This window comes from Neopsephotus bourkii, unplaced genomic scaffold (genome assembly GCF_033783945.1).
Source record: "Neopsephotus bourkii isolate Nb327-2 ecotype Australia unplaced genomic scaffold, CSIRO-AGI_Nbou_v1 NB_234, whole genome shotgun sequence".
Lineage (NCBI taxonomy): Eukaryota > Metazoa > Chordata > Aves > Psittaciformes > Psittacidae > Neopsephotus > Neopsephotus bourkii.
The window spans coordinates 17,944,282-17,969,877 of record NW_026900744.1 but is presented as its reverse complement, the minus strand read 5'-3'; the positions used below and the strand labels follow the sequence as shown (position 1 = coordinate 17,969,877).

Sequence of the window (25,596 nt, the reverse complement as noted above, 5' to 3'; positions counted from 1 at the left end):
AAAGGGGCTTTAGCTCTGGCTATGGGGTTTCTGCAGTGAGCAGGGCATGGGGGCTCAAGTGACTAAATCCCTCCTGGGGGTTTTCCTGCCTTGGAGGCCCTGAGATGAGCTTTCCCCTAAAGCCACAGCCACATTATAGGTAAATATAGATTTTTCTCTGTTGCCAGTCTATGTGGCATTACCAGTTTTGTATTTATTTCTCCTGCCTTTCACTTGATCCCTCAGTCCCCAGCAAGAGCTAACAGGATGGCATTACTACCTGTGGCTGCATTTTCTTGGCAGCAATTGGAGTTGCATTGGTCCCGGAGCATGGACACCTCCCTCTCCAGCATCTCAATCCTGCTCAGCAGCTCCTGCAGGGACGGGAGGGAGGTGGAGCACTTGCAGGCCTGCTTGGGCAAGTTTATCCTGTGGGTGAAGGTGACCTGGCTCTCGCTGTCAGAGGTCTGCTCCGCGTACTCCGCCAGCTGGTCATCTTCTGAACTCACCTCCTCAGCTGATGACTTGAACATGGACGAGCAGCAGCTGTCCAGGGGGACATTGATGTTGTAGATGTGGTGGAAGACCATGGGCTGTTCTTTGATGGGTGGGCTGCAGTTGGACAAGCTACCCTTCTCATCCACTGCTGGCCTCTCGGCTGGCTCTGTTGTCACCTCCAGCCGGCACTCAAAAGGCTTGAGGACAGCACCCAGCAGAAGCAAGTTAAAGCTGATGAGCACATTCCTCAGGACTGGGTTTTCACTGTCAGTCCCCATTTTCTTGGGGAAAAGAGTCTTCTAAGCCAGCCTTGCTCAGCCAAGTGTGGGGAGGACCTGGAAAAACAGAAGAAAGAGCATGGTTGGTGTTAATGCTGAAACTGTGCTCAGTGTAGAGAGGCAAATCCTTCAGGGCAAAGTCATCCAGAGAGATGTGGGTCCGACTTGACAGACACACAGTTCTGCTGATTTTGGTGGAACCTAGATCAGCCCTGAGTGGAGCCTGTATCTGGCAGGGAGACCCTGCCATAGGCCTTGTACAGTGACAGAGGCAGATTCTTGTTGTTTGGTTGTCTGTTTGGTTTTGGTTGGTTTGGTTTTGGGTTTTTTTCATGTGTTGTTTTGTTGTTGGTTTTTTTTTTTTTTTTAAGGAAACAGTTGATCTGGTACTAACAAAGGACCAAATACCTGTGTTTTCAGAAAAACCACACCATATGGCGTGTAAGGTTTAATGCATGGGTGATGGTGAAACACCCCTATGCTCTTCTTCTGTTGTCTCCTGTGCACCAGGATCTTCGCCCAGGGTTGCTAAGCTTCCTTCAATAGCTATAGGAACAGCAGCCTTGAACACTTTTAAATTACAGCAGGCAGGCTCCAGCTTGTTCAGGTCGATGCTCTGAGCAGGCAAATCCCTCCTGTTAAAGTGACTTCAACCCCCATGAGTGCTCTGGATTATGAGTTAATCTTGCCTTGCTTTGGAACAACACAACTTCTCATTCTGGTATTGATTGCGAGACCCTGTGTGGCAATCCAGCCTTGGAGGACCACATTTATCTTCAGCCTAAAATCACTGGTGCCAGCCTAGTTGCGCTGGGAATGGATTCACCCCCATTACTCATTGGGATTGTTGTCTGCTGACCAATACTTAAATCCAACTGGTTTGCCATGAGGCATCACTGCCTCGTCCATCAGAAGATAGTGTTAACAGGCAGGTGAGGCCGTGTCTGCAGCATCATTGTACTCACTGATAATCTTTGCCTTGTGTTTTCTTTGCAGGATATAGTTTATATGCAGGCCATGTAGGATTGCTGGAATGTGGCTGCTGTGCTGTGAGTAAGGGCTCTCAGCTGAGCCCTAGCACTGCTTCAGGTTCAGGACAGTTAATTAAAGATTTCCATCCAATAGCTACAAATGATCAATTGGATTTCTTGCAGCATTTTATAAGGGAATGTAAATTGCTGTTTGCTGCTCCCTACATTCTGAGTTTGTAGGACCTGGACTGGTGAATGCTGCAGATGCGCTTCGTGGTTCTTTCTGCACCAGTAGTGTAAAAGATGCAGCAGGCACATTAAATCTGTCAAACAGGCTCTTTACAGTGCTGGTAAAAAATGCAAAGAGCTGAGGACCTTCTCGCTGCATCACCAGAACTTTCACCAAAGTTCTAAGAAGTTTCAGGGTTTAGGCATGATTCAGATCCAGGACATGGCTTTTGCAGTGTCCAGCTTTAATTCATGATAACTTTAATAACTCCGTATTTAGACTCCAAAAGGGCTTAGCCATTCATATAGGAATGAAGACTAGAAATCAGCATGTGGGACTACATGGGTTGAGAAGGACTTAAAACCTCAAGGACTTAAAAACCTCAAGTGCTGGGGTGACCCATTTCCATGGAACCTGCCTTGAAGGGCCACTACATGGAGAGGTGCAAATTGCCGTATCTGCCAGTTACAATATGATCCTTCTGCTGGGGTATTTGGTGGCAAAAGGAGGCGGGACATCAACCTGGTCTGTCTCAGCTGGCTATCACAGTAGTTCTGATACCAGTTCCTGAAACTGGGAAATAGAGGTGCAAAGGAGTGTCAGGTTCAGTGTTTCCAACAAGACACTTAAAGCCAAATCGCAAAAGCTGCATTAGGTTCACACTAGGGCACACTGGCCATGATGGGCATGAAGTACAGGATAGTGGGGATGAGGGGATGATATCCTCATGGCTTTTTGTAGATGCTTCTATCCTACTCCTGTGGGGTCTTCTCCAAGCCATAGGAGCTAGCATTGCAGGCCAGGTGCAGTACTTCAGCAGTTCAGGTGTTTTAGGCAGGGGGAAGGAGAGGATGGCAGTGTGATGTTCAGATGTGATACACAGCTGAGCCATGCTTGGGGCCACCCACCACTTCTGACATTGCTGGTATCTTCCATTACCATAATCTTGAGCAATTGCCCTTCCTTACTTCTAATGACTCTCCTAGTCTGGAGTTCCTCCCCAGGGAACAGCTGTGCCTGCCCCCTTTCCCTGCTGCTGAATGAAAATATTTGTTTACTGATTCCTTTCCTACAATACCACACTGCTCCAGAAAATATCACTATTCAGCTGCCTCACAGCGTTTGCAGGGTTATTATCCCATATTACTGCAATGTTTCTGCTGCCCTTTTCTTCTCTGCTCCCTGCTTAATTCTTTCTTCTCATGAGCAGGCTCCTGAGACTCCTTTGGTAGACTCTCTTTTATTCCCTGGTTGTAAGAAAAGCAAGAAAAATGGAAATAACTCTGTCACCTTAGCACCTGTGATGGCTCTGACTGTGCCCACAGAAGGAGGGCACAGGAGATGACAGAGAGGTGTGATTAATGCTCTATAAGTAGTGATTTGGGGTTGCACTCTCAGACTCTGTCACCTCCATCCCCAATCCTTCTTTGCTTTATGGGCTCTCCAGAGGCTTCTGGGTGGCCCCAGCTGACCCATGGAGGGACTTCTTGTCCCTGTGTAATGGGGTAGCTGTGACTGGGAAAGGCACAAGGACTGATTAGCACTGACTGCCTTTGACTTGTCAGTGTTTGAGGCTAACTACCCGCTCCTTGGCCTCTCACTTGGTTTTTATGTGTGTGCTCAGAGTAGAAGTAATTGTGGCTATGAGCCAGCTGCACTCAGCTGGGCCAGAGCTTCAAAGCAAGCCTCCTTGCAGGATTACATGAGCAGCTTAGACATGGGTGTATGAAATTCTTCCCCTCCCTGCTCCAGCGTGGTTCAATAGAAACAGCAGAGCCTGTTTATGAGCACAGCTGGAGCCAAAGAATGGGGAGAAAAAGTCTCCAGGTGGATGCAAGAATGAGGAACTGGGAGACAGGCCAGTGGATAAACATGGCAGAGAGTGCTCACTAATGACAGTGATGAGGTCTGGTAGTAAACAACTCTCTAACCCAGACTGAAAGCATTCATTTGCCAGTAGAAACCACCAGGCTCATTGATCTGCATCTCTTTCTTGGTATATTAATCACAGTGGACACTGGGAGGATACTGCCCAGCTCTCATTTCTGAGTGGCACATCATGGTATTCCCCTCCAGCACTGCTTCAACATGGTGGCCTTGGGTGGGGGCTGATGCTGTGAGGGTAGTGGCATTGCTGTGGCATGGTGCAAAGGGAGCTTTCTCTTTATTATTGCTATTAGAAACAGGATCGTGGAAGCAAAAAAGGAAAGAAAAAGTAATCCTGCATTGATTAGGTGCTGGATCAGGCTTAATTGCCACCGGATGGGCTCTTCACTGTGAAATGGTGAAAAGTCACCCAGTTCTGGCTGTCCCCGGCTCAAACCAGGCTGGTTCAATAGAAACATCAAGGTTCTGCAGGATGCTTCTTGGTGTCCTCCAACCCACAGCAGACCATTTTAGCTGTACATCCCTATTAATTCTCGACATCTTCCTAAAGGCTTGGACTGACAGCTCTGAAACCCTGCCAAATTTGTCAATGCATTCCCAGGGTCTGTCATCTCCATTCCCTATCTGGTTCTGCTTTGTCTCCTACTCTTCCTGTCAGTGATTTGCTTTTCCCTAAAGACCCCATCACCATGAGCTCATCCTGGGTGGGTTAGTGCAGTGATTTTGCTGACAGAGCTCCAGGGCTGCATACATGGTGTGACAGCTTGAGGCTTGTCTGCTGGGGAAGAGAAGTTGCATTATTTTTACTGCTTCAGCTTCCTTGTTCTCCTGTCCTCATGATGCTTCCCAGCCCAGCTGATGCTACCCATGGGCAGCAACAGAGCCATTAGAAACCATTGCCTGTGTGAACAGATCCAGGACTGTATCTGTTTTTTTTCCCATGTACAAGGAAAAAGAGGCAAATTTCTGTGGTCATTCCATGTATAAAATTAGTTGCATTAGGGCAAATTTATCTGGGGTGCTTTTTAGTCTTTTTTAAAATTTTGCCTTCATTGTCACCAAATTCAGATAAAACTCCAAGCTAGTGGAGTTCCCAGGGCTTGGGTCCATCCATCCCCGGTAGTGGCTTTGGAAAACCTCACAGCCAGGGCAGTAAAGGAAGGTTTGAGCCTGGAACTTTCCCAGCATCTGATGGTGATGTCTTCTTCACTTTCCATCAGGCTGGAGCCATGCCTCTCCATTCACTTGCACCCGCACAGGACAGTTGATCTCCAATTGCCTCTGGCACAGCACAAGCTGGGGCTGCTGCTTTATTTTACCAGGTCAGGTTTTCCTTGGTTTGATTTGCCCTTGTTTTTTTTTACTTTTTTTTCCCTACAGTTCCCCAGAAACACAACCGTTTGAATTAAAGTTTAAATTAAAGAGTTATTGAAGTTAATTATGAGGATTGGCAGGCACTGAGCTCTCAGCTCCAAAGCATTTCAACTGGGGGAGCTGTGAAAGAATCGATCTGCTGCAATTTCTGTATGGTGCTCAATAAAAAATACACACAATATAAAACCAAGAAAAATATTTGAGGGCTTTTGCTAAACATATACCACAGCAAAGCGCTCTCTTTCCCTCCCGAATGGCCTGTTTCCATCGGGATTGTATCTTACGGGCCAGCGAAGGAGGAAATAGGAAAAACATATTAAATTCACAGTGCATCCAAACTAATTATATCTTTTCAGCTATTTTTACATTTTGCTGATGGGCTGTGTATGTGTGAGCGGCTCAGTGCTAGGAATGCGAAAGGGAACCTGTGTGTGGTGATGCTTGAAGCAGCTGTGCTGAGAAGTCATTAAAGGTATGGGAGTGGTTTGGGGGTGAGGGGGTCAGCATCACCCCAAGATGCAGTGCCGTGTGCCCCAGCAGCATCTGCAGCCCCTGTTTTATTGAACACAGCAAATGAAAACTGCGCCCCAGGGCCTGCTGCGGGACAGGCTCTGGGACATCAGCTCTGCACAATGGGGATGATGCCAGCAGTTTTATCTCTAGCATTTTGTAGAAATAATTTAATGTTTGGATGGTCCAATGATATTCGTATTTTCATGCCAGTTTTGGGGAATTGCTTTGTGTATTTTGAAGTGACTAAAAATGTGAAAATGAAGTGAACATTTTGTTTTGGGTGAGAAACCTTTTAGTCTACCCAGAGCGCATAGAGATATATGTGTATATACATATTAATATGAATTTATTGCATTCTCTTTTCTTGAACACTGGATAAAACACAAGCTCTGATTTTTGGTGCAGATGACAAACTGGAAAATCAGTTCTATGTGGAATTTTGACTGGCAGTCATCCTTAATGCGAACCAACAAACCATCAAGAAGCAGAGCTTGCTGCTGCTTCCTCAGCACTGCAGGAGCAGCAGATATTAGCTAACACCCAGCGGTCCCCAAGCCATGTCAGGGTGGCTGATCTGAGCTGTGGTGTGCTCTCTGCCGGAGCCTGGCTGGCAGGAGCCAGACCACCAGAACAGATTTGCTTGGGGCTGCTGCTAATGGTGGGAGTGAGCCCGGGGTGTGTGCTGTGTGAAGCAGGCATGAAGCCTCCAAGCATATTATTTGGGCTTTTATGATGAAAAGTGTGTGGAGGTTTTCCATAAGTAAAAAACCAAAACCGTGATGGATGGTTCTAGTCTCCCAAAACCACCCTGGAGATAAGGACTCAGTGCAGATGGTGCCTGCTCCATGCTACAGCGAAATGCACCCTGTGCAGCTTTCATCTTGCTTTGCTGGACTCATAGGAAAGGAAATTCAGCTCTGTGGTGTCCCTGGTCATATTCCCATCCATATACTTTCCATTCCAAGGTGACCACACAGCTGGGAAACTGAGGCAGATTGAAAGCTCTGAAGCCCAACAGTGTTTTAGACCTCCCAAAAGGCTGCAGTAGCTGCAGCACTTGCTGGTTTAGAGCAACCCACTGCTCCCATGCATCAGCATCATTGTGTGTTGAAATCACTGCTTGGTGCCATGGTCCTCCAGCCTTGGCAGGTGAGGATGTGCGCATCGGAATGTGCACACCTCGCTTTGCTTTTTTTCCATGATCCAGTGAGAAACTGTTGTGATTTGCACGTCTCACCAGAAAGCACTTGTGTTGCATCAGCCACTAGCTGAGAAATAGTGGAATTAATTGAGTCAAATACTCAGCAGCTTAAAACTACTATGAATTTGGTGTTGTGAGGTTAATTTGCACTATTAGGACCATCCTGAGCAGACGTATAGATGCAGCTTGTCCTGCAGACCGAACTGCCTCCCACAGATTTCTGAGGGGAGGAGCACTAGCTCCCTGTTATTATTAACCTACTGGTGTAGATGTTGTCTGTTTAAAAAGGTTTTCATTACATTAGTTACCTGGGCTTCGTGGCAGAGTGAAGGTCCTTGCTACATGCAGGCAAATAGAGTCCTATCCCTGGGGAACTCCTTCTGCACCCTCTGCCTAATTGCAGTCCTTGCCCCCCCTCTAAACACAGAGTATTGCAGGCTTTTGGAGGAATTGAAAAGAGATGGAAAGTTTAGAGGAGTGAACTAATGCTGGTTAGTTGGAGGCAGGACCCTTGGAACTCATGGGTCCAAAGCTGAGGACCAACACAAACACCTGCACCACACCTGGGAAACCCAACCGAGTAATTTCATGCCGCCACTAAACAGCTCTCAGCAAGGGAATTGTCTTCCCCTAGCTGACTAATTACATATTTAAGGATGAAATACTTTGACACCTTTACCAGTCTTCCCTAACTATGCATGGAAGAAGAAATCCATGGTTCCTCCAACTGACTGCAAATGCTACCAGCTTAATAATTCATGCATGACTCTGCAGCCTGTCTTATATCTTGCTCTCATTACATATTCTTTTATTGAATAGTCATGGCATGTATCAATAGCCTCTATAAGCCCCCACAGCAAAGCAGGCGATAGGTTAGTGCAAAGGTTTTAGAGAGAATCTCCTTTCTTTTTCCCATCAACAGGTAAAGTCTGGATCCGGCGTGGCTGGCTTCGTACCATGAAGCTCCCTCCTGCCAGCTTCCCTGAGAAGCCTGGGAAGCCACTGGGATAAGCCTCGTTTTTGCAAGGGTGAGGGCTCTAATCCAACCCATCACAGCATTTCACTAAACAGATCGTGGTCTTGACTGTCTTAATTTATATATATGTATAGGCAGTCATCTCTGATTCCAATATAAAGACCCATGAAGTCCAACGTCCTGCAGGAGGGTGACCTGCTCCCTTCTGGGTCCATATGTGACATGCTGGTCCAGCAGTGCCTGAAATCCCAGATCCTAAAGGGAGTTGCTTGCTGCTAAAATTGAGCTCTTCCACACCTACTTATGAGACTGGATGTGTTACTTGAGTTGTACCAGGGAAGTATTTTGTAGCCTGGCCCTTTGAGCACTAAGATTTGATGTCTATTTGAGATGGCCTTGGCTGCCCTGCTGCTGGGACAGCCCCATGCCTTGGGGCTCCCTGCCCGTGAAAAGTCATCAAGCCCTGCACTTCATACCATATATATTTATTCACACTCAGTTATGAAATTAATCTCCTCTCAGTGGACCTGTATGTTGCAGAAAGGTTTACTATATTCTTATGCAGCATCTCTGGGAATTAAAGCAGTTTTACCAGGGAGAGCCTGGGAGCATAGACTGGGATGGCTCCTGCTGCTGTTCTTCCCTGTATCACCACTTGCCCGTAATGATGCTCCTGGGGGCAGTGCTCCTGCTCCAGGCCTGGGGAGAGATTAAACTTCCAAAGAAAAACACTGGGACAGGGCCAGGCCTTTCCAAGATGCTGCCCTCCACTGCTAAAGCTGTGCACCATGTTTCTGAGCCCCATGAAGCCTGCTCTGCCTGCTCCAGTGGCTCCTGGAGCTCCACCGGAGATGTTCAAAAGCCATAAAGGAGGAATTAACCATAATTATGGAGCATTGCAGGGTATAAACATCCTCTAAATCCAATTTAATTATGTGGTAGTACTTAATTGCATAGCAACTGGAATTAAGCACAAAACCAAATATGATTTGTTTTATCTTCAACGAAGCACAAGTAATTTATTTTGGAGGGTAACATAGCACCCAGGTGAATGTGGGCATGGTGTGTTCCCCACATGCACAGTACTCCAGAGGTGCTGCTGCTTAGGAAAGTCAAACCTTCCTTCTTCTCCCTATCCAACAGCCACGGCTTTGACACTCCTTTCCATTACCCCCTCAGCAACATTCCCCTCTTTCTGTCATGAGAGCTTCCATGGTTAATTCACATCACCTCAATTGTGCTGTGAACCCACAGCCCATAACCAGCTGGTAAGATCTGAATCCCTCTCAGTCATGGGCATAAGGCTTTTTTTCAACATTTGCTCCCAATACTTAGCTTAGGTGCTGGCAGCGAGTCCTCATGATCATCTAGCTGACGCTTGGCTATCATGTTGCATTAGAGTCTATGAGTCAAGCTGGACCCCCTCAAGGCTTAGCCAAGGCTAATGAAAATGACCCAGTTTGGGATGATGCTTCACCACAAAAACACCACCACCCATTACCTCCAGTGCAGATTGAACACTTGGCTTGATGAAGATGAAGAAGTGTGCAATGAAATGCAAAAATCATGCTGAGGAAAGGGATGTGCTGCAACCTCTACCACCCTGTATAATCACTGTGTGCTGCCAGTGTGACCACATTTAAATGGATAACAGCGCTGTGGACCAGGAGAGGAGAATCTCTGCTATTATCATGGCTTTTTTTGAACATGATTAGGAGATTGCAGCATTTTTCCCTGGGAATCCTGATGAGGAGCATCCAAGAACTTGGTTTGCTTTTAATAGAAGCAAACCCACCTGCTGAAGTCAAATGAGCACAGTTTTTTAAACTTGCTTTTTTGTTTGCCTAGTCATTTATACCCTGACCCAAAGGCAGGGGAATGGAAAAGAAATGCTCATCTGGTGTGTTTTTGCATTAGTTTTTACCCTGTGTATTTGTTTTTACACCACAGAGATGAGGCAGAGCTGATGTGACCAGGGTTGTGCATGCTGTGGCTTTCCCCTGACCTGCTTTATAACACCTCATACTGGAAAAAGAAATTCAGGTTTTCCTTCCTTTTTAATATATTGCTCAAACTAAACCGTGCGTTACAGCTGATTTACATGTATATGCAACCTGGCAGGTTTGAACCCTCCAATAACTGATATTTTCTACTTGCCTTCCTATTGTAATTTCCACCTGAACATTTGGAGCAGCAGCAACTTGTGCAATAGATTTTAGGCTGGAGCAAAGCTGCTGCAGTGGAGCTGGCTGTTGCTACACGGTGTTTTTTCTTGGGCAGAGCTTGTCCCGGGTCCCTCCTGGGACCTCCTCAGGAGGGGAGCAGCCTTGTGGCAGTAACCCCAAGGAGCCTGCAAGTGTTTTCTATTATCTCCCATTGAAAAGACAGATGAAGAGAGCATGAGCAAGCTGGAGCAGAGAAATGAATTGTAGTCCTGCTGCAGAGACTTCATTTGATAAATAATGTATACAGAGTTTGCAGTAATAACCACTTTTTTCTGACCCAGACACCTGGGCTGGGGTTGACACATCCTGGATGTATTCCTCCTTCTGGGTGGTGAACAGGATGACAGGCATTTGTTCCCTCTGTGTGGAAGGCAGAGCAGGTGCTGCTGTGTCAGACAGGTTAATCTGGGGCTTTTCTCACTTCTGATGAGCCACATGTGTGTATAGAGGGGAGGTGGCATTTCCAGGTGCTGCAGGAGGAAAGAGATGCACTGGGGGTGCAGTGTGTAGGAATTCTCAGGAGGTTAGCACGTGCCATGGGCATATAGGTGAGACCTATAGACCTGGGTCTGCACATGGATACCATCTGCCACAGTACCAGATACTGTACTCTGAACTCCCGTCTGCCCCAGTCCAGCCCAGTGCTGGAGATGTGGCTTCCCCATCCCAGGACCATGTCCCTCATCCCTCCCCTGTTTTTTTGTATTCCAGCATGCTTCTCAAAGAGCACATGGCATTGCCCACAGATGGGCTCCCCCAGGAAATACAAGACGTTGGAGACTACCAGATACATCTGCCCTGGTTATCCCTGCACAGTACTGGGAGCAAGGATTTCCCTTTGCAGTACCATGCTGCTGTTACAACAGTGTGAAGCACGGTGGTTGCATTGCCTCCTCTCCCCTATTGGCCATTCTTTTGACCCTAACAGTCACTGCAGTGGGGTAACCCAACCAGCAGGTTTGGCCCTCATCCTCCCTTTTGTGATATCTCAAGACATGAAAGTGGGAAAATGGGGGCTGAAACTGGGTCTGTTTAGATAGCCAGAAAAAGGGGGAGAAATTCCCCTCCTGCCTCTGTTCCCTGATGCTCTTAAAAACTGCTTTCACAATTAATAAGAAAAAATGCGCACCTTCTTGAAGAACAAGCTGACTCCGGATCCCTTAAGAATGTTTCAAGGGCTCATTTTTGAGCCACTGAGCATTAGAGGCCACAGTGGTTCAGGACTCTCTTAACCTTCAAGAGCCTATCTGGCCCCAGACAGCAAAAGGGGCTCATAGGCTCAGAATGGAGCTGGTCTGGGCTTTTAGGATGGAGGTTCTCTACAATAATTCACGCTGATGTGTGCAGTGGGATCAAAATCCCAGATTTCCTTAGGATATACCTTCCTCCCAGCCAGGATAACAGTCACCAACAAGGTCTGGAGTTGGCTGGGTGCCTGCACAGACCCCCCAGTGCCCCTGGAGACATATACAATGGCATTAATCAATGCACGCCAGAGGTAATACTCTTCAGTCATTTTTATAGCAGGTTCGAAGGTTTCTGCTGGAACAATTTGGTTAAAAATAGATTTGCTTCTGCTGGGCTTCGTCGGAAGAACGTATTAATGAAGGTGAGTGGGAAAACCTGTATCTCTCCCTGTTTTGCATCCCTATAGAAGAACTGGAAATAGTCTTGGTGCTTTTATTGCAGAGAAGAGCAAGATCCTTGGGAAGGGCAGATAGCTATAGTCAACATGGGCTTGCAGCAGCTGAAGATCTGAGTCAGGTTAGGTTTTTATTGCTCTATAATTGGTGAGTACCTCATTAAGGAGTGAATATGAATGTGTAACGTAATTTCATTGAGCCTGGAGCTGATGCAGGGTGCAGGAGTTTGGAAGCGAGCCCACTGCTTTGTGGTGTTTTTTAAGCTAGAAATTGGTTTTGCTCACTTTAGTTCTCCCACTAGCATTTTAAGTGTTGGGGTTAGACAGTTCACAAGTGAGCACTTAAAATCAATTATAAGGCTGCTTTTATGCTGAAGAACTGGGTGGAGATGTAAGACTCAGGGTGAAGGAGACCCCTTCAGTCCTGTGACAGACAGTGATGTGATATAACCCTTTCATGAACGGTTCAATTAATCTCTGAGTTGACTCCTGTGGTCCCCAGTGTCCCAAAAGGCTGGCTCAGCTCCTATAATTTCTGAGACTTTTATAATTTCTAAGCTGAAATTGAACCACAGTCATTTGAAACAATCTTTCTTGCCAGTCTTTGCTGCCTTTCTTCATTTCTGATCAAACAGGTAAATAATGGTTAAGTAACAGTGCAGCTACCTGAGTAGGGCTTGCTGAACTGAGAAACAAGGTTGCTTGGGCAAGCACTGCAGAGGATAGGGCTATTTTGCCAGGTCTGGAAGCTGGGCATCCCTGGAAAACTGCTGGTGAGGCCACCAGTTGGGAAGGCTTGAGACGCAATCAGGAAACCTTCCATCGGAACTTCTTGTGGCACTGTACAGGCAGTGAGGACTTGTCGAACCTCTGTGGTTCTGCTCATGTTTAAAGTGTTGCATCAGGAGAAAGACTGGGGTTGAAACCTCGAGGAGACTTGTGCAAGAAGCTCTGCATGGGAAAATGAGTGGGAAAGAGCAGAAGAAACTCTGTTCATCTTTACTGGCAAGACAGAATCCCACCTGGGAACAGCCTTGTGTGGTTCCTTGCTGCAAGGGACAGATCCACCGACATTTCAGTGGTCCTCTTTGAGAGAGGAACAAGGACAAGGTAACATCCCAACACTGGCACACATGTATGATATCTCCAGTTGGATCTTGCAGTGGGTTTGGAGGTCCTTCTGGAGGAGGTCACCATGGGGCTTTCGAGCAGCCTTATATTCTGGTACAAGCTCTTTCCATTTTGGAGAGATTGTTTTACCTTTTGGGATATAATTAATTCCTTTGATGTGGCTGAGTGGGTAGGGTGGGCAGCAGCAATCAGGCATTTAACCTCCATCCTGATGCTGGCTGTGTTGTTTTGCTGTGGATACCTCTTGCTGCTGCCACTGCTGTTTATCCCCTTCAAAAAATGGGGATAATATAGGGCTATCTTCCTATGAAAAGCTGAGATGACAGCCACCATGAGCTTGTGAAAATTCACCTCTGTACAAAGGTGCCAATCTAATTTTCCACTCTAGGTAGACATGTAATAACCCAAAGTGCTCTTACTCTGGTGGGATTATCTACAGAGCACTTTTCTTCCACAGAGTCAAAAAAACTCTACTAAAATGTATATGAGAAAGGAAATCAGCCCTACAGACTGCTTAGACACGCGAGAAGCTGGGTGAGTGAGAGGGATGACTCCACTGATGAAACTATGGTAAAACTTTAATTTTACAATCTGGTCTGAAATTTGGATGGGTTCTCTTCCTATCTCAGCTAGCCTTGCCCACATGTAACAGGGTATTTGGCTGGTCTCTAGGAGATAAAACTGAATTGTGATGTCTCTGATACCTCATCTTCTTTTATAAGTGAAGTAAGCAGTAAAGAATTTTAACACAAAGCTTGGCTGGAAGATCAATAGCAGCTTCACATGTATTTTTGTCTAATATTTGGTTTTGTAGGGCTTTTAAGGGGAGGAAATGTTGCTTTTCATGCAGCACATGGACGTGATGAGGCCTTCTGCCAGGTTCTGTACTTCTATTGTGAATTGATTCCCTGGTCTGAGCCAATGTGAGCAAAACCCGGTGGCCAGGGGCAGGCAGCAAGCCAGGACTGCCCATACCCACCTCAGACCTTCTCCCACCCAAATAGATTGACACCCTGAAGCAAGGGCACGGTTGGTGTTTAGCTTACGGTGTCCTGATGTATCTTGCAGAGGGGCTTTCACTCATTACTGCTTGTACAGTGCCGCAAGATGCTCTGATGGAAGGTTTCCTGATTGCAAGTCATTGCAATCATTCTTATATATGATTAAATTTCCTGGCAGAGGATCTAGTCTGCTAGATACACGCCTGCCTTGGCTCTTCTGGAGAAACCAACAAAATGCCAAGTGTTGCTAATAGCTATTTTGAAATTCCATCTTCTTCACTCTCTGTTTCTCCTTTCTAAAGCTGCTGCAGCTCTTGCAGGTGGAATGGCAAATTACAGGGGGTGGTACCAGCCATAAATAATTAGGCTGGCTCATCAACTCCTTTATGTCCATGTGGCTCTACTGATTTCTGTGCTCTTTTGTGTCAGTTCGGATCAGGTGTATGCTCTATGCAAAGTCGGGATACTAAAAGGGAGTAACAGTGAATTGCAAGGAAGGCCATGTGTTTGGAGAAGATTCAAGTATTGTTTTTAAATCTTCACACCCTCAGAAGAACAACATTTAAAAACAACCAACGTTAAGCTCTGTAGAGTTTGCTGTCAAGCATGGGATGGGAGAAGACAGGGTGGGAAGGTCTCATCACTTCACCTGTCTCCCTCTACCATGTTTCATGTCAATGGTTTTGAGGGGGAGCTTGGTTCATGCTGGGACTTCATTGTGTACCCAGCTGCTGCTCTGTCTCTCAGAGCTGCTTTCTGTATCTCCTCTGTGCTGCTCCTGTAGCTCTGATCATGCCAGTGCCTAGCACAGGGTTTTCTGCCCCTCGTGTAGAAAAAACAAAGATGTATTCTGGTTTTGAGAATTTGCAGGTAAATTGGTGATTTCCAAAGTCACTATAGTGTACAATCCTAAGCTGGCACAACAGCAGCCAGGGTTATACAGCACATGTAAGGTTTTTATAGTGGCCTTTGGAGTTTTTTATGTATTTATAGAAAAAAAATGCTCTGTTGTGTGTTTGCTGGGTTTCACTGAAAACTCCTCCCATAAGAGCTGGCCAGGCAGTGAAGGTGGGAGCACCTCTGAAAAGCATCTCAGGATGCAGTGAAACTGTGGGGACAGTGACAGTGTATTCTACAGGCAGTGGGGTCATTCAGTGCTCTCTGTCTAATGCTGCCTGCTGCTAGTGCAACAGGGGTGTCCACAGGGGTTAGTTGAGGTGCTGGAAACCTCTGCCCCGAGCCAATTAGACAAACATAGTCCACGTGCCTTAGGGTTTCTTCTAGGTGTTTTGCCTAGATAATACCCTGGAAAATGATGAGTGTGGCTATTAAAGCTGGAAGAGGCGTGTCCTGCACCTGAATCACTGCATCTGGGTGGGTAGAAGCTGCTGGAGACTCAGGCAAGGAACTATTTCCCTTGAGCTGCCATGCTCCCTCTCCCTGAATTGGCTTAAAATCCTGCTGGCTATCATGTTTTGCATTTTTGTTATACTTAAACCACAGGATAATGCTTCTCTATGTTATCATAAACCAAATAGAACCCCACTGAAGTACTTGCCTTTCTGAGGAGCTTAAAAAAAAAACCCAAACCAAACTACTTCTCAAAAGTACTCCAGTGACCTATGAATTCCCATGGAGCACTTCAGTACGTGTGACCCGAGGCTTCAGTGTTATGTATCTAATTCTGAAAAAGCCTGGAAATTGATTTATGACTGTGAAATGTGCACAGGCTTTGGAGACATGGAAGAAATGACGACTTGTTACCTGGCTCTGTAAATGCTTCAACACTGGACCATAGTCATAGGTGTACCCATGGTGGGTCTATCTGTCCTGCATCAGACGTGCTTACAGTCTCAGCAAGCACTTTCCAGCACAATAAAATGCAAATTCATGTTGAGCTGAGCTTTTAAAAAAGTGTTTTGCTGGTTTGGAGAACCCAAAATACTTAAATGAAAATTACTGATGTCAATAGAATCTGTTCATCTGACACTTATCTTGTGCCTCTGCTGTGCTTGCACGCCTCAAGCTGTCTGTTTCAGGTCTATGGTTCTTGTTAGCATGGGGTTTTCATAGAATAGAACTGGATTGGAAGAGACCTTTAAATGTCATCTATCCAAAACTCCCCTGTAAGAGCATCTTCAACTAGATCAGGTTTCTCAGAGCCCTGTCCAACACGACCTTGGATGTCTCTGGGGATGGTGCATCCACCACCTCTCTTGGGAACGTGTTCCAGTGTTTCACCACCCTCACAGTTAAAAATGTCATCCTTACACCTAGTCTAAGTTTTTGGGGGATAAATGATGGAAACTTGCCTGCATTTCATGTCAGCCTTCCTTGTCAGCGTTTTTTTCCTGCATGCTGTGACAGCAGCAGCTTAAATCAAATCTTAAATAGCCATAAAAGTGTATTGGTTGCCGAAGTCCCTACTTCCCAGGGCTGGAAGGCAGTACTGTGGCTGCTGTAAGGGGCCATCTCGTACTGAAAAATCCACAGAAAAATGGGATCTGGAACAAGGTAAGACATTGAGGGAGCAAACGTGCTCATGAACAGCAGTTCTGTGAGCCTGCCAAGTGCCGGAGAAGGCAGTGAAGCATCCTGCAGGCGCTGTTCCAACTCCTGGATTCAGTCTGTGTCTGGCTGCTAGAGCAATGTGTTGGTTGGCGAAGGCAAATTGAAGCATATCAAAGCAGCTCACAGACTTGTATGAAGTTAAACTTTGTGTGTGTTTAGTTGGAAAATGGCCTCAAAGCCTGAATATTTATTTTAAAGGAGATCTCTCAAGCCATGTTTCAGGATAACTTGTTTTCCGAGTAACCCTGTGCTGTCTAAGGGGAGGGAAGAGAAGCTACCACAGACACAGGTTTTTGGTGGGTCTTAGTGTCCAGCTGCCAAACCTGGCTGGAGAGCTGAGGCTAAGAAAGCAGAGCGACCTTTGCAGAGAGCCATGTGAGCTGAGCTTGCTGGGGGAGAATAAATTACCTAAATATACCACTCCAGAAAGTGTAGCCAAACCTGCAAGGGAGGCAGCAACAATGCAAAAGCCGAGAGATGTGTGTGTGGATTTACTGTGTGGTGGTCACAGCCTTATACACCGGCTGCCTGGGACTTGGCATGGCCTTCTGGCTGCTTCCTTTGCCTAATTTTTCTTTCCTCCCTAAAAATCAGGGAGGAAGATGTATCATAGTGAGCCCCGTCTGCTGGGGAAGCAGCTGATGTTGCTGCACACCCATGTTCAATCCATAGCTGTGCTTCCAACCTCCTGGACTTTGACATCTCCTCTCCCCTTGTGGGTCTCTGGGATAGGGTTTGGCCTCATAATATATATATATTCTATATAATATAATATAAATATAATATAGATATTATTTTTTTTTTAGATCTAAATGTTAGAGCTGCTGCCACTTGCCTGAAGACTGACTCAGACTGGGCTAATGCCCAACTGAAACAGCTCATGAATCCAGTCCTGTTGGTTTGTGTACTGTGTGAGATGATATCATGGTCCTGAGCTCATCAGTGTGTGTTTGGAGAAGACAGCCTCTTCACCCAGCTGTGCATAGGGTACATCCTGTCAATGATAGGTGCTCTGCATGCTGGTGTTTTGCACCATTCAGGTGGGGAAATTCATGTTCTCAGAAGGCAGGGGTGGCCAATGGCAGCAAGGATGCCTTGTCTGCACCAAATACAGCTTCTGGTGTTTATGCCCTGCTCACACCAGCTGTGGGTAGGGTGTTGATGCAGCAGCCTGCACTCCTGGCATCACTGCTTGCTGCTCTAAGCTGGTCTGGTGCTGTTGGAAGTATGTCAGGTATCTTTCTGTGACATCTATTGTATGTTCCTAAATGAGGAGGCTGCAGATGAGAATCCCTTGGAGGGTGCCTGTGTGTGAGAGAGTGACGGGGGTGGCTGCCCAGCTTAATCCCACTGAACAGCTCCAAGTGAGAGATGTCAAACCCAACAGCTATGTCTCTCACCATGTGTGCCACCATGAGGGGACCTGTGATGTTGCAGGACCTGGACAAAGCAGCACCATATCTGCAGGACTTCTCCTCGGATCACTGGACTCCCTTTCTTTTTCTCCTCCTCCTGTAACCACTTCACCACACCCCTCTTGGGCACATCCCCTCTCTCTGAGCAACCCAAGAGTTCACAAGAAATCAAACTTCAACATTTTAAGCGTGTAGATGAAGTGAGAAGTTATGCCCTGGCAGAGGAGTGAATGCATACACATCCATGCAGGCACAGACTGAGCAATGCCCATCATGAAAACCCTACAGTGGCTGAATGCACATTCTCTGGCTTGAAAAAAAGCAAACTTTAATTTCTACAATGCCAGCAATAAACTGGTGTAGAGGCAACACTGTCACTGATGGCTTTAGCACTGTTGCCCACAAAGGTGAGGGAAAAGGATCACCAGAACCCTGTTACCATAGGACCGGTTTGACTCCCGTTTTTCTTCATGGATGATGACAGATCTGATTTTATTTCACCACACCCCCCCCCCCACACACTGCTTATGACTTGTTTTATACAACATCCAGTCATGGTCCCTCACTACTTGGACAGCACGGCAGTGGCGATGAAAACACACTCTGTTAGGTTATTTGGATTGAAAACCTGGACTGGAAGCTGTACATCTGTGTTCAACCCAAAGCTGGGTCCTGGTGAGACCCATGAGCTCACACTCCTTGGCTGTGACATACCTGAATTTTATGCCAAACTAAACAACCACGGATGCCAAGAGGGAAGAGTCCAACTCTCAAACCCTTGCAAGACTTAAACCAAGGATTAAGAAGAAACTACAGCTTGGGGGAAATGTAACTTGAGTTACATTTCCTGTCTTTTTTACCTCCTTGAAAGCAATACAGGGTTTAGTAGAAAATGGCTTGCTTAGAGGTTTTTGTGGATCATGCTTTATGAAAGGGCAAGAATAATTCTCCCTGCCATAAAAAAATAAATAAAGGCACTGCATGCTTGAAACCACTATTAGAAAGAGCTATTAAATCCTGCAGGTTTCAGGGTAACTCCTTTAGCTGCACTGCTATAACATTGTGTAGGTTGCCCACACAGTACATTTCTCAGGGAGCTTGAGCCGCATACACCAATACTCAGGTATCTACGAAAGCCAAAATAACATAATTTCTTCTCTTGCATAATGGGGATTTTATCTCCCTTTTGATTTTCTTCTCTTTCCAGCAATTTCAGAAACGTCCTGAGGTTATGTCCAGATGATGATAATCTCACAAACTTGGGTAGAGGGAAAAGGGAAAACATCAGAGAGATGCAACAGGGTACTTGGCATATGTGTGGACTTCCCCCTTTAGCAGTGGGGCTGCTCACCTGGGTGGCTGGTCTTAAATGGGGAAAGGCTGCTGAGCACAGAGCATGATCAAAGCAAGCTTATAATGCCTGAAAAAGTTGGTTTGGGGTTTTTTAATTATTTATTATTATTATTGCTGTGCCTTTCCATGCTAAAATGATCTGTGCAAGATTAGGAGAGCCAGCTGTGGCTGGAGCCAGCCCCATGGGGATAATCATATGCTTATTACTCGTTTTATACCCTCCTGCCACACTTCAAGGCTGACTAATCCCTCAGTGATGGTAGGATGTGTCCCTGTGACGAGGTATGAGGATGCTGCTGATGCAATCAGCAACAAGAGCTGGTCCCATCACTGCAGAAACCCCAATGCCAAGCCTTGTGGCAGCACTTGCCCCAGCACCCAAATTTATCCTCATGGCTAACGCCACCTGGGTTACCATGGAGCCTGGAGGGACTTTGACTGCTGCCCAGAGGCTCTGAAGATGTCAGACTGGGAACTTAGTGAAAAGCAGGTGGCAGAGAGCAAAAGAAGTGTTCAGCCCTTACTTCATGGGGTATCCCTCAACTAGGAAGGGAAGTCCTGCTCCGACTCTCCCTCTGGCAGCCAGCATCAGCACAGCCTCATTTTTTCACCCATCCTTTACTTTTTTTCTTTCTCTATCTTGCTATCCCAAAGGGAAATCACAGCCACTCATCTTCAAACGCAGCAGCCTGGGCTGTGCGAAGACCTCAACCCCAGGCATTTCTTAGTGTGGATAATATTGTTGCAGCACTTAAAGACCATCTGAGCAGAGAGCTCTGCGTGAAAGCAGGCTCCGAAGGGCTTAAATGGTTTAAATTAAGGCTGGTAGACAGGGCATTGTTCTTTTCCAGCTCTGTGTGGCTGGTGCCTTCCATGCACTATTATGGGTTTGAATTACTTTTTTCCTCTGCTCTGTCTTTTTTTTCAGGCTTTCCTCTACATCAGGCAGCTGTAACCAGCTCTGTTTCAAAATGACCAGCAAATACCCTGATCCCATGAAATCTTTGTGCAAACTCCTCCCGAGATTCCTGGACAGCCTAATACTGGTGATGAGGGATATCATCCCACTACAAACCTCACAAGCAACAGCATCTGACAGCTAGCTGTTTCAGTTTCTCGACAAGGCTTCACTGCCTTCCTTGGTTTCTATTATGTGACAATGCTCACAGATTTTTCAAACTGTTATTTGTCAGGTGATGACAAAAATGGGAGGTTTCTCTACCAACTTCCCTTTGCACCACAGCTGGTTAGTCACCAAGGGCTCTGTGCACAAGTTCATCCTGAAGTCAGACAGAGTTTCTTTTCCAATTTCCCCTCCTATCCTTCACTCGTTCCCTGTTTTCCCTTTGGGAGACCTGTTGTAGTGTATTTTCTCCCTGCCCTGTATCTATCAGAGCTTGATTTGGTGACCAGCCAGAAGAGTAAGGACTTGCAATTGCTTTGCCCTTTGGTGGGTTACGTTATTGTAACTTCATGGTTTTCTGCTGGGAAAGCGATTAGGAAGAAAAAGTCCCCTCTGTGACTGCAAATTGATTTTTGGTGACAAAAAAATGTCCCTAGGTTACCTCTGAGGTGCAATCTCCTGCGTTCTTCTTTTTCCATCTTTTTTCACCCTTAATATTTTTATTATTATTATTGTTGTTAGCTCGTCAATTTATTTCACAGGTGCTTTGAAGAACATTTCTTCTCCTCTCCCTCTTGGACACATGCAGATGGTATTTTAAAACCTGATTCCCGAAAGCAGAGGCAGGATCACAACGGTTTTGGGGAGCTCTGGGTGAAACAAGCTCAGAGGTGGCAGGTGGAGAGAGACTCACTGACTTGTTGGTTTATGGGTAAAGAGTGGGAGGACTGAAGAAATGCTCTCATCTGCTGTTGAGCTGGAGATCAGCGGAACCAGAGGCATTTGATGCATACAGATGGGGTCCTTAATCAAGGGAAGTTGGGATCCCCTTAATAAGGAAAGGCACCTGGTTGTGCCATCGAAGTGAGAAGGTGCCACATATCCACAGGTGGATGCAAGAAATGCCAACAAACAGTGGGGAAAAAAATAGGTGGTGGGATAAGAAAAAGGATGAGAAAGCAAATAACAGGGAAAATGTGTCTGTACATATGTGGCTGAGCACAGCAAATAAAAAGGCTGATGTAAACATCCTAGTACGTTGCTCAGACTGGGGGTTAAATAGCATTACAGGGACTTGATGGGATAAGTAGGACCCAGCATGACCTGCTGAAGAAGATCAAGCGAGGAATGAAGGGGGTATGTGTGTAACCAGATGATCTTAAGGTCCTTCCCAACCGTAACTATTCTATGATTCTATAAAGGAGTACACCAAGAATGGAACATTCTTGTTCTGAAGGTTAGCAAGGGGTTCGGAAGAGGCTATTTCAATGTGGTAAACCTAAAAGGGGTGAAACTGGTCGAATAGGCCTTATGTGAGTTGGCAGGAGGTGGCAGATAAATGTGAGGGATTCTTCAAACTCAGGGTACCTCCATGCGGTAGAACGTGGTGGTAACGGTATCTTAAACTGCACCGGCATCTCCTGAGTGAGTACTTCAGCAGGGCAGAACCATTCAGTTCACTAGGTGTGTAAGTGAAACATCTCAATTCCAATGATGACAAAAGGTACTGGGAAAGCTGCTATTTTGGCCTTGGTTTGGGCTAGTAGAGTAGAACTGGACCAAAAAAAAAGTAGAAGGTAGTTTCAGGAAATAAGCAACACAATAGCGGAGCCCAGAATGCCAAAAGAAAGGGAATGAGAACAGCAGAGTAAGGATAATGGGCTGCAAAAATCTCAGGGAACCAGTGGGTAGCATCTGCAGGGAAGATAATCCAAGCAGTAAAGAGTGCAGAGAAGCTGACAATTACCTAAACTGCCTGCTTTAGTAGCACCACAACAACCCATCCTGATGCAGAGGAACAAGAAGAAGGTGGCACAAAGACCTAATGGACCTCAGACCCAAAGAAGAGCTGCAGAAAATGGGAGCTGAGGCCAGAGACCCACTGATGGGGTTGACAGAGCAGCAGCTGTACAGCTGCAAGTTGCAGATATGAAGGTGCAGAACAAGCTCCAGTGGAATGAGATGGAACTGTTGTAAATGGACAGGAAGGAGAAGGAGAGTTGAGGAAAGCCTGAGCATGTTGCTTAAATGGAAGAGAAAACGAAGAGATTCAGCAGGGGCTTTGCTTCATTCTTCCCTTGCACCCTGTTAATTAGGACAGGATGATTATACTGGCAGGAGCTCAACTCAGATGAAGGGGGAAGACCTTACAGGGTATTTAGATCAGTCAGGTGTGCTTGTGTTGGCTGGGCCTGCCAAAATCCCCCTCGGGCATACTTCCAGTGCTAACCCAACCTTGAAAGTGTTCAGAGCTTTCCCAACACTGCAGGAGCTCAGGGCAGGCTGGGAGCCACAGCAGGGCAACCGCAGGACTCAGAGGCTTCAAAACAGGGAGCAATGCAAGAGGAAGTTATTAAGCAATCAATTTGTAAGAACCTCGAGCATAATGAGGTTATAAAGTAACAACTGACATGGGTTTGTCAAGAACAAGGCAAGTAAAACCAATCTAATTTTCTTCTCTAACAGAGTAACTGGGCTTGTGGATGGGGAAGCAGTGGTGAATGGCCTGGACTTGGCTGGTGTTGTGTGGCAAGCAGCCATGGGAGGGTGATCTGCCCTGCAGGAAGGGTTGGGGACCTCAGGCTAAGCTTCAGAGGGAGATGAAGAGCAGATGCATTGCACAGGAGTTAAAATGAAAACCTCAGTGCATGATATAGCTCTCTACAACTGCCTGAAAGGAGGATGGAGCAAGGAAGTGGCTGGTCTCTTCTCCCAGGTAACAAGTGGTAGGATAAGAAGAAACAGCCTCAAGCTGCACCAGGGGCAGTTTAGACTGAATATTAGGAAAACTTTATTCCCTGAAAGGGTGATCAGGCATTAGAACAGGTTTCCAAGGGAAGTGATGGAATTACTGTCCCTGGAAATGCTCAAAAACCATGTAGATGAGCCCTTTAGTGACGTGGTTTAGTGATGCACTTGGCAGTCCTGGAGTAAAGGTTGGACTTGGAAAAGATCTTAAAGATCTTTTCCAGCCCACTTGATTCTATGATGCCATCAGCTGCTTTCTGCATTGTCCCCTTATGGTCGTGCCTATTTTGCTGCAAGCTGATGTGCTCCCTTGTGTGTCTGTCCCAGTGCTGCAACGACCAGCCTGCCCTTGCTAATTCCTCCTCAAGGTCATCAGCTGGTCTCTATCACCATCATCTCTGTTGCAGTGGCTCCTCATCCTTATCCTTGCTGTGGGCTGCCCTTACTAGGCACCACTGCATCCCTGTCTCTTAGGTTTGAGGCTTTGAAGGACAAACCTTGCAGGACTTGTCCAGGTCATCTGTCATGATGTTTTTTATTGTCTTCTCTGCCTTGTACATCATGCTGCAGCACAGCATCCCCTCTCCCCAGGATCTGCACCTCTGCCTTGCATCTCCAGGGACTGTGGTCCTGCTGTGCTCATTGTGTGGCTGCATTTGTCTTAAGGATTGACCTTTCAGTTGTTATTAGCCTCGTGGTCACCTCCAGCACTGCCTGTCACGATGAATTAGAAATTGAGTCCTCTCTGCATCGTAGTCCTCATTAAACCAACCATCCCGTCTACCTGCTGCAGTCATCACCTCATTATAACTCCATTACCTTTAACAACAACTCTGTTACCATCCATTATCTTTCTTATCATCTTCTTTACAAGGCTGTTATCTGCACCTCCTCCTTTACAGCCATCCCCTCCTCAATTACGATTCCATTATCTTTATTACCACCCCATTACAATCATAATTATTCCCATTACAGTTTTGAGATCTGTGTCTCTATCCAGAAAAGTCAGTATTTCCATCAGCCCCATCAGAAGCAGCACGTCTTTCTCATTCAGTGCTCCTCATTGCCTTCATTGCCTAGTACAGTTACCATCACCTTCTCTGCATTTGGAATTATCCCCATACCAATGGTGATATTTTAATTATTTTTCATTATGTCTTTATAGTCCTTTGCAGTTACTGCTTCTTTTATCTGCTATTTTCCTTTTCCTGAAGTATCATAGTTGGGATGGGAACTGGTGTGTGAGCTGAGACTCAGGTCAGGTACCTTCACGTCATCTGTGTCCTCCATTGCAACTCCAGCATTTAACCTCTGTTGCAGCCCTGATTACCGGTGCTATCTTTCTGTTACCTTTCAGATCATCTCTGTTGCAGTTTCCCTGACAGGCATGGTCACGTCCTCCAGCAGGTGGTGCCCCTTCTCCACCCACCTGGGTGGAGGAGCCTCCTTGAGTCTGCTTTTCTGTACCTAAAGCTGGACAGCAGCTCTAGGGACTGTATATTCTTTTAAATGAAAAGGAGATCTGTGCGATATTAGTACAAGAAGTGCTTTTGTTGCAAAGGTACCAAATGTCATAAATTCTTATGGTGTAGCCCTGAGCTCTGCATCCTGTTGGTGTTGCTCTCCCCCTAGTTTCAACTGTGTGTCCATCCCAGACCTGCCTGTGCTTCCCCCATGTCACCACCTTCATCTTCCAGAAACCACCCTGATCACTCAGGAGCAGCATTTGGCAGCTCTTTCATCAGCACTAAGAGGAGGGAAAAAGCTTCTCAGCAGGCATAGGGTAGGTTGCATCATTCAGGGTGCCATGGAGGAGTAGGGTACCATTTTATCCCCTACATAGCACTGATGTAGCAAAGTACTTTGCCAGCAGGTCTGTTACCCGCACTCTTCAAGAGGACGTTGAGAGATTGGAGTGGTTACAGAGAACTGCAAAACTCCCCAAGGGTGGGGAAACTGCCAGCTTTAGAGAGCTCGGTCTGCTTAGTTTATCACAAAGATTGAGAGGTGACTTCATGATTTCCTATAAGAACTGTCAAGGCTGGGAAATACTAAAGAAGGTACTAAAGAGCTCTTTACAGCAGCAGGGAAAGGAAGAACAGGAGCGATGGCTGGGAGCTAAGGCAGGCAAATTTGGATGACTGATGCAGCACGTGGGGTTTGAAGTGAAAGCAATGCCAGTTTACAGCAGCTCCAGGAGGCTGCTGGAAAGGGTGTGATCCAACAGCTCATGAGTGACGCTTCCTCACGTCCCTAAACCCTGCTGTCTGCGGGTGATGTTCAGTGGCAGAGAAGCTGGTAACAGCTTGCAGGTAATTAACATCTCTGGTGTAAAAGGGAATGTAGCTCGTGTTTGAACGCCCCTGGTTTATTTCCCACAGTCGATAAGCTTCGCAGATAATGTGTCCCTCAGGGGGAGAAAAATGCTACCTTGTGCTTATCAGATTTTGTACTCTGTTTGGTTTAGCAACGCGAAGAGGG

General features: G+C 46.3%; 1 protein-coding gene across 1 annotated transcript in view; it reads right to left on the bottom strand.

The window, feature by feature from the left end:
* TNR (tenascin R) overlaps positions 1-25,596 on the bottom strand; it is a 74,913-nt gene that overhangs the window by 30,632 nt on the left and 18,685 nt on the right. The window contains exon 2 of the mRNA XM_061345634.1: positions 260-812. Coding sequence (XP_061201618.1) covers positions 260-755 — 496 coding nt within the window. The 5' untranslated portion in view covers positions 756-812. The remainder of the gene's footprint in view (positions 1-259; positions 813-25,596) is intronic.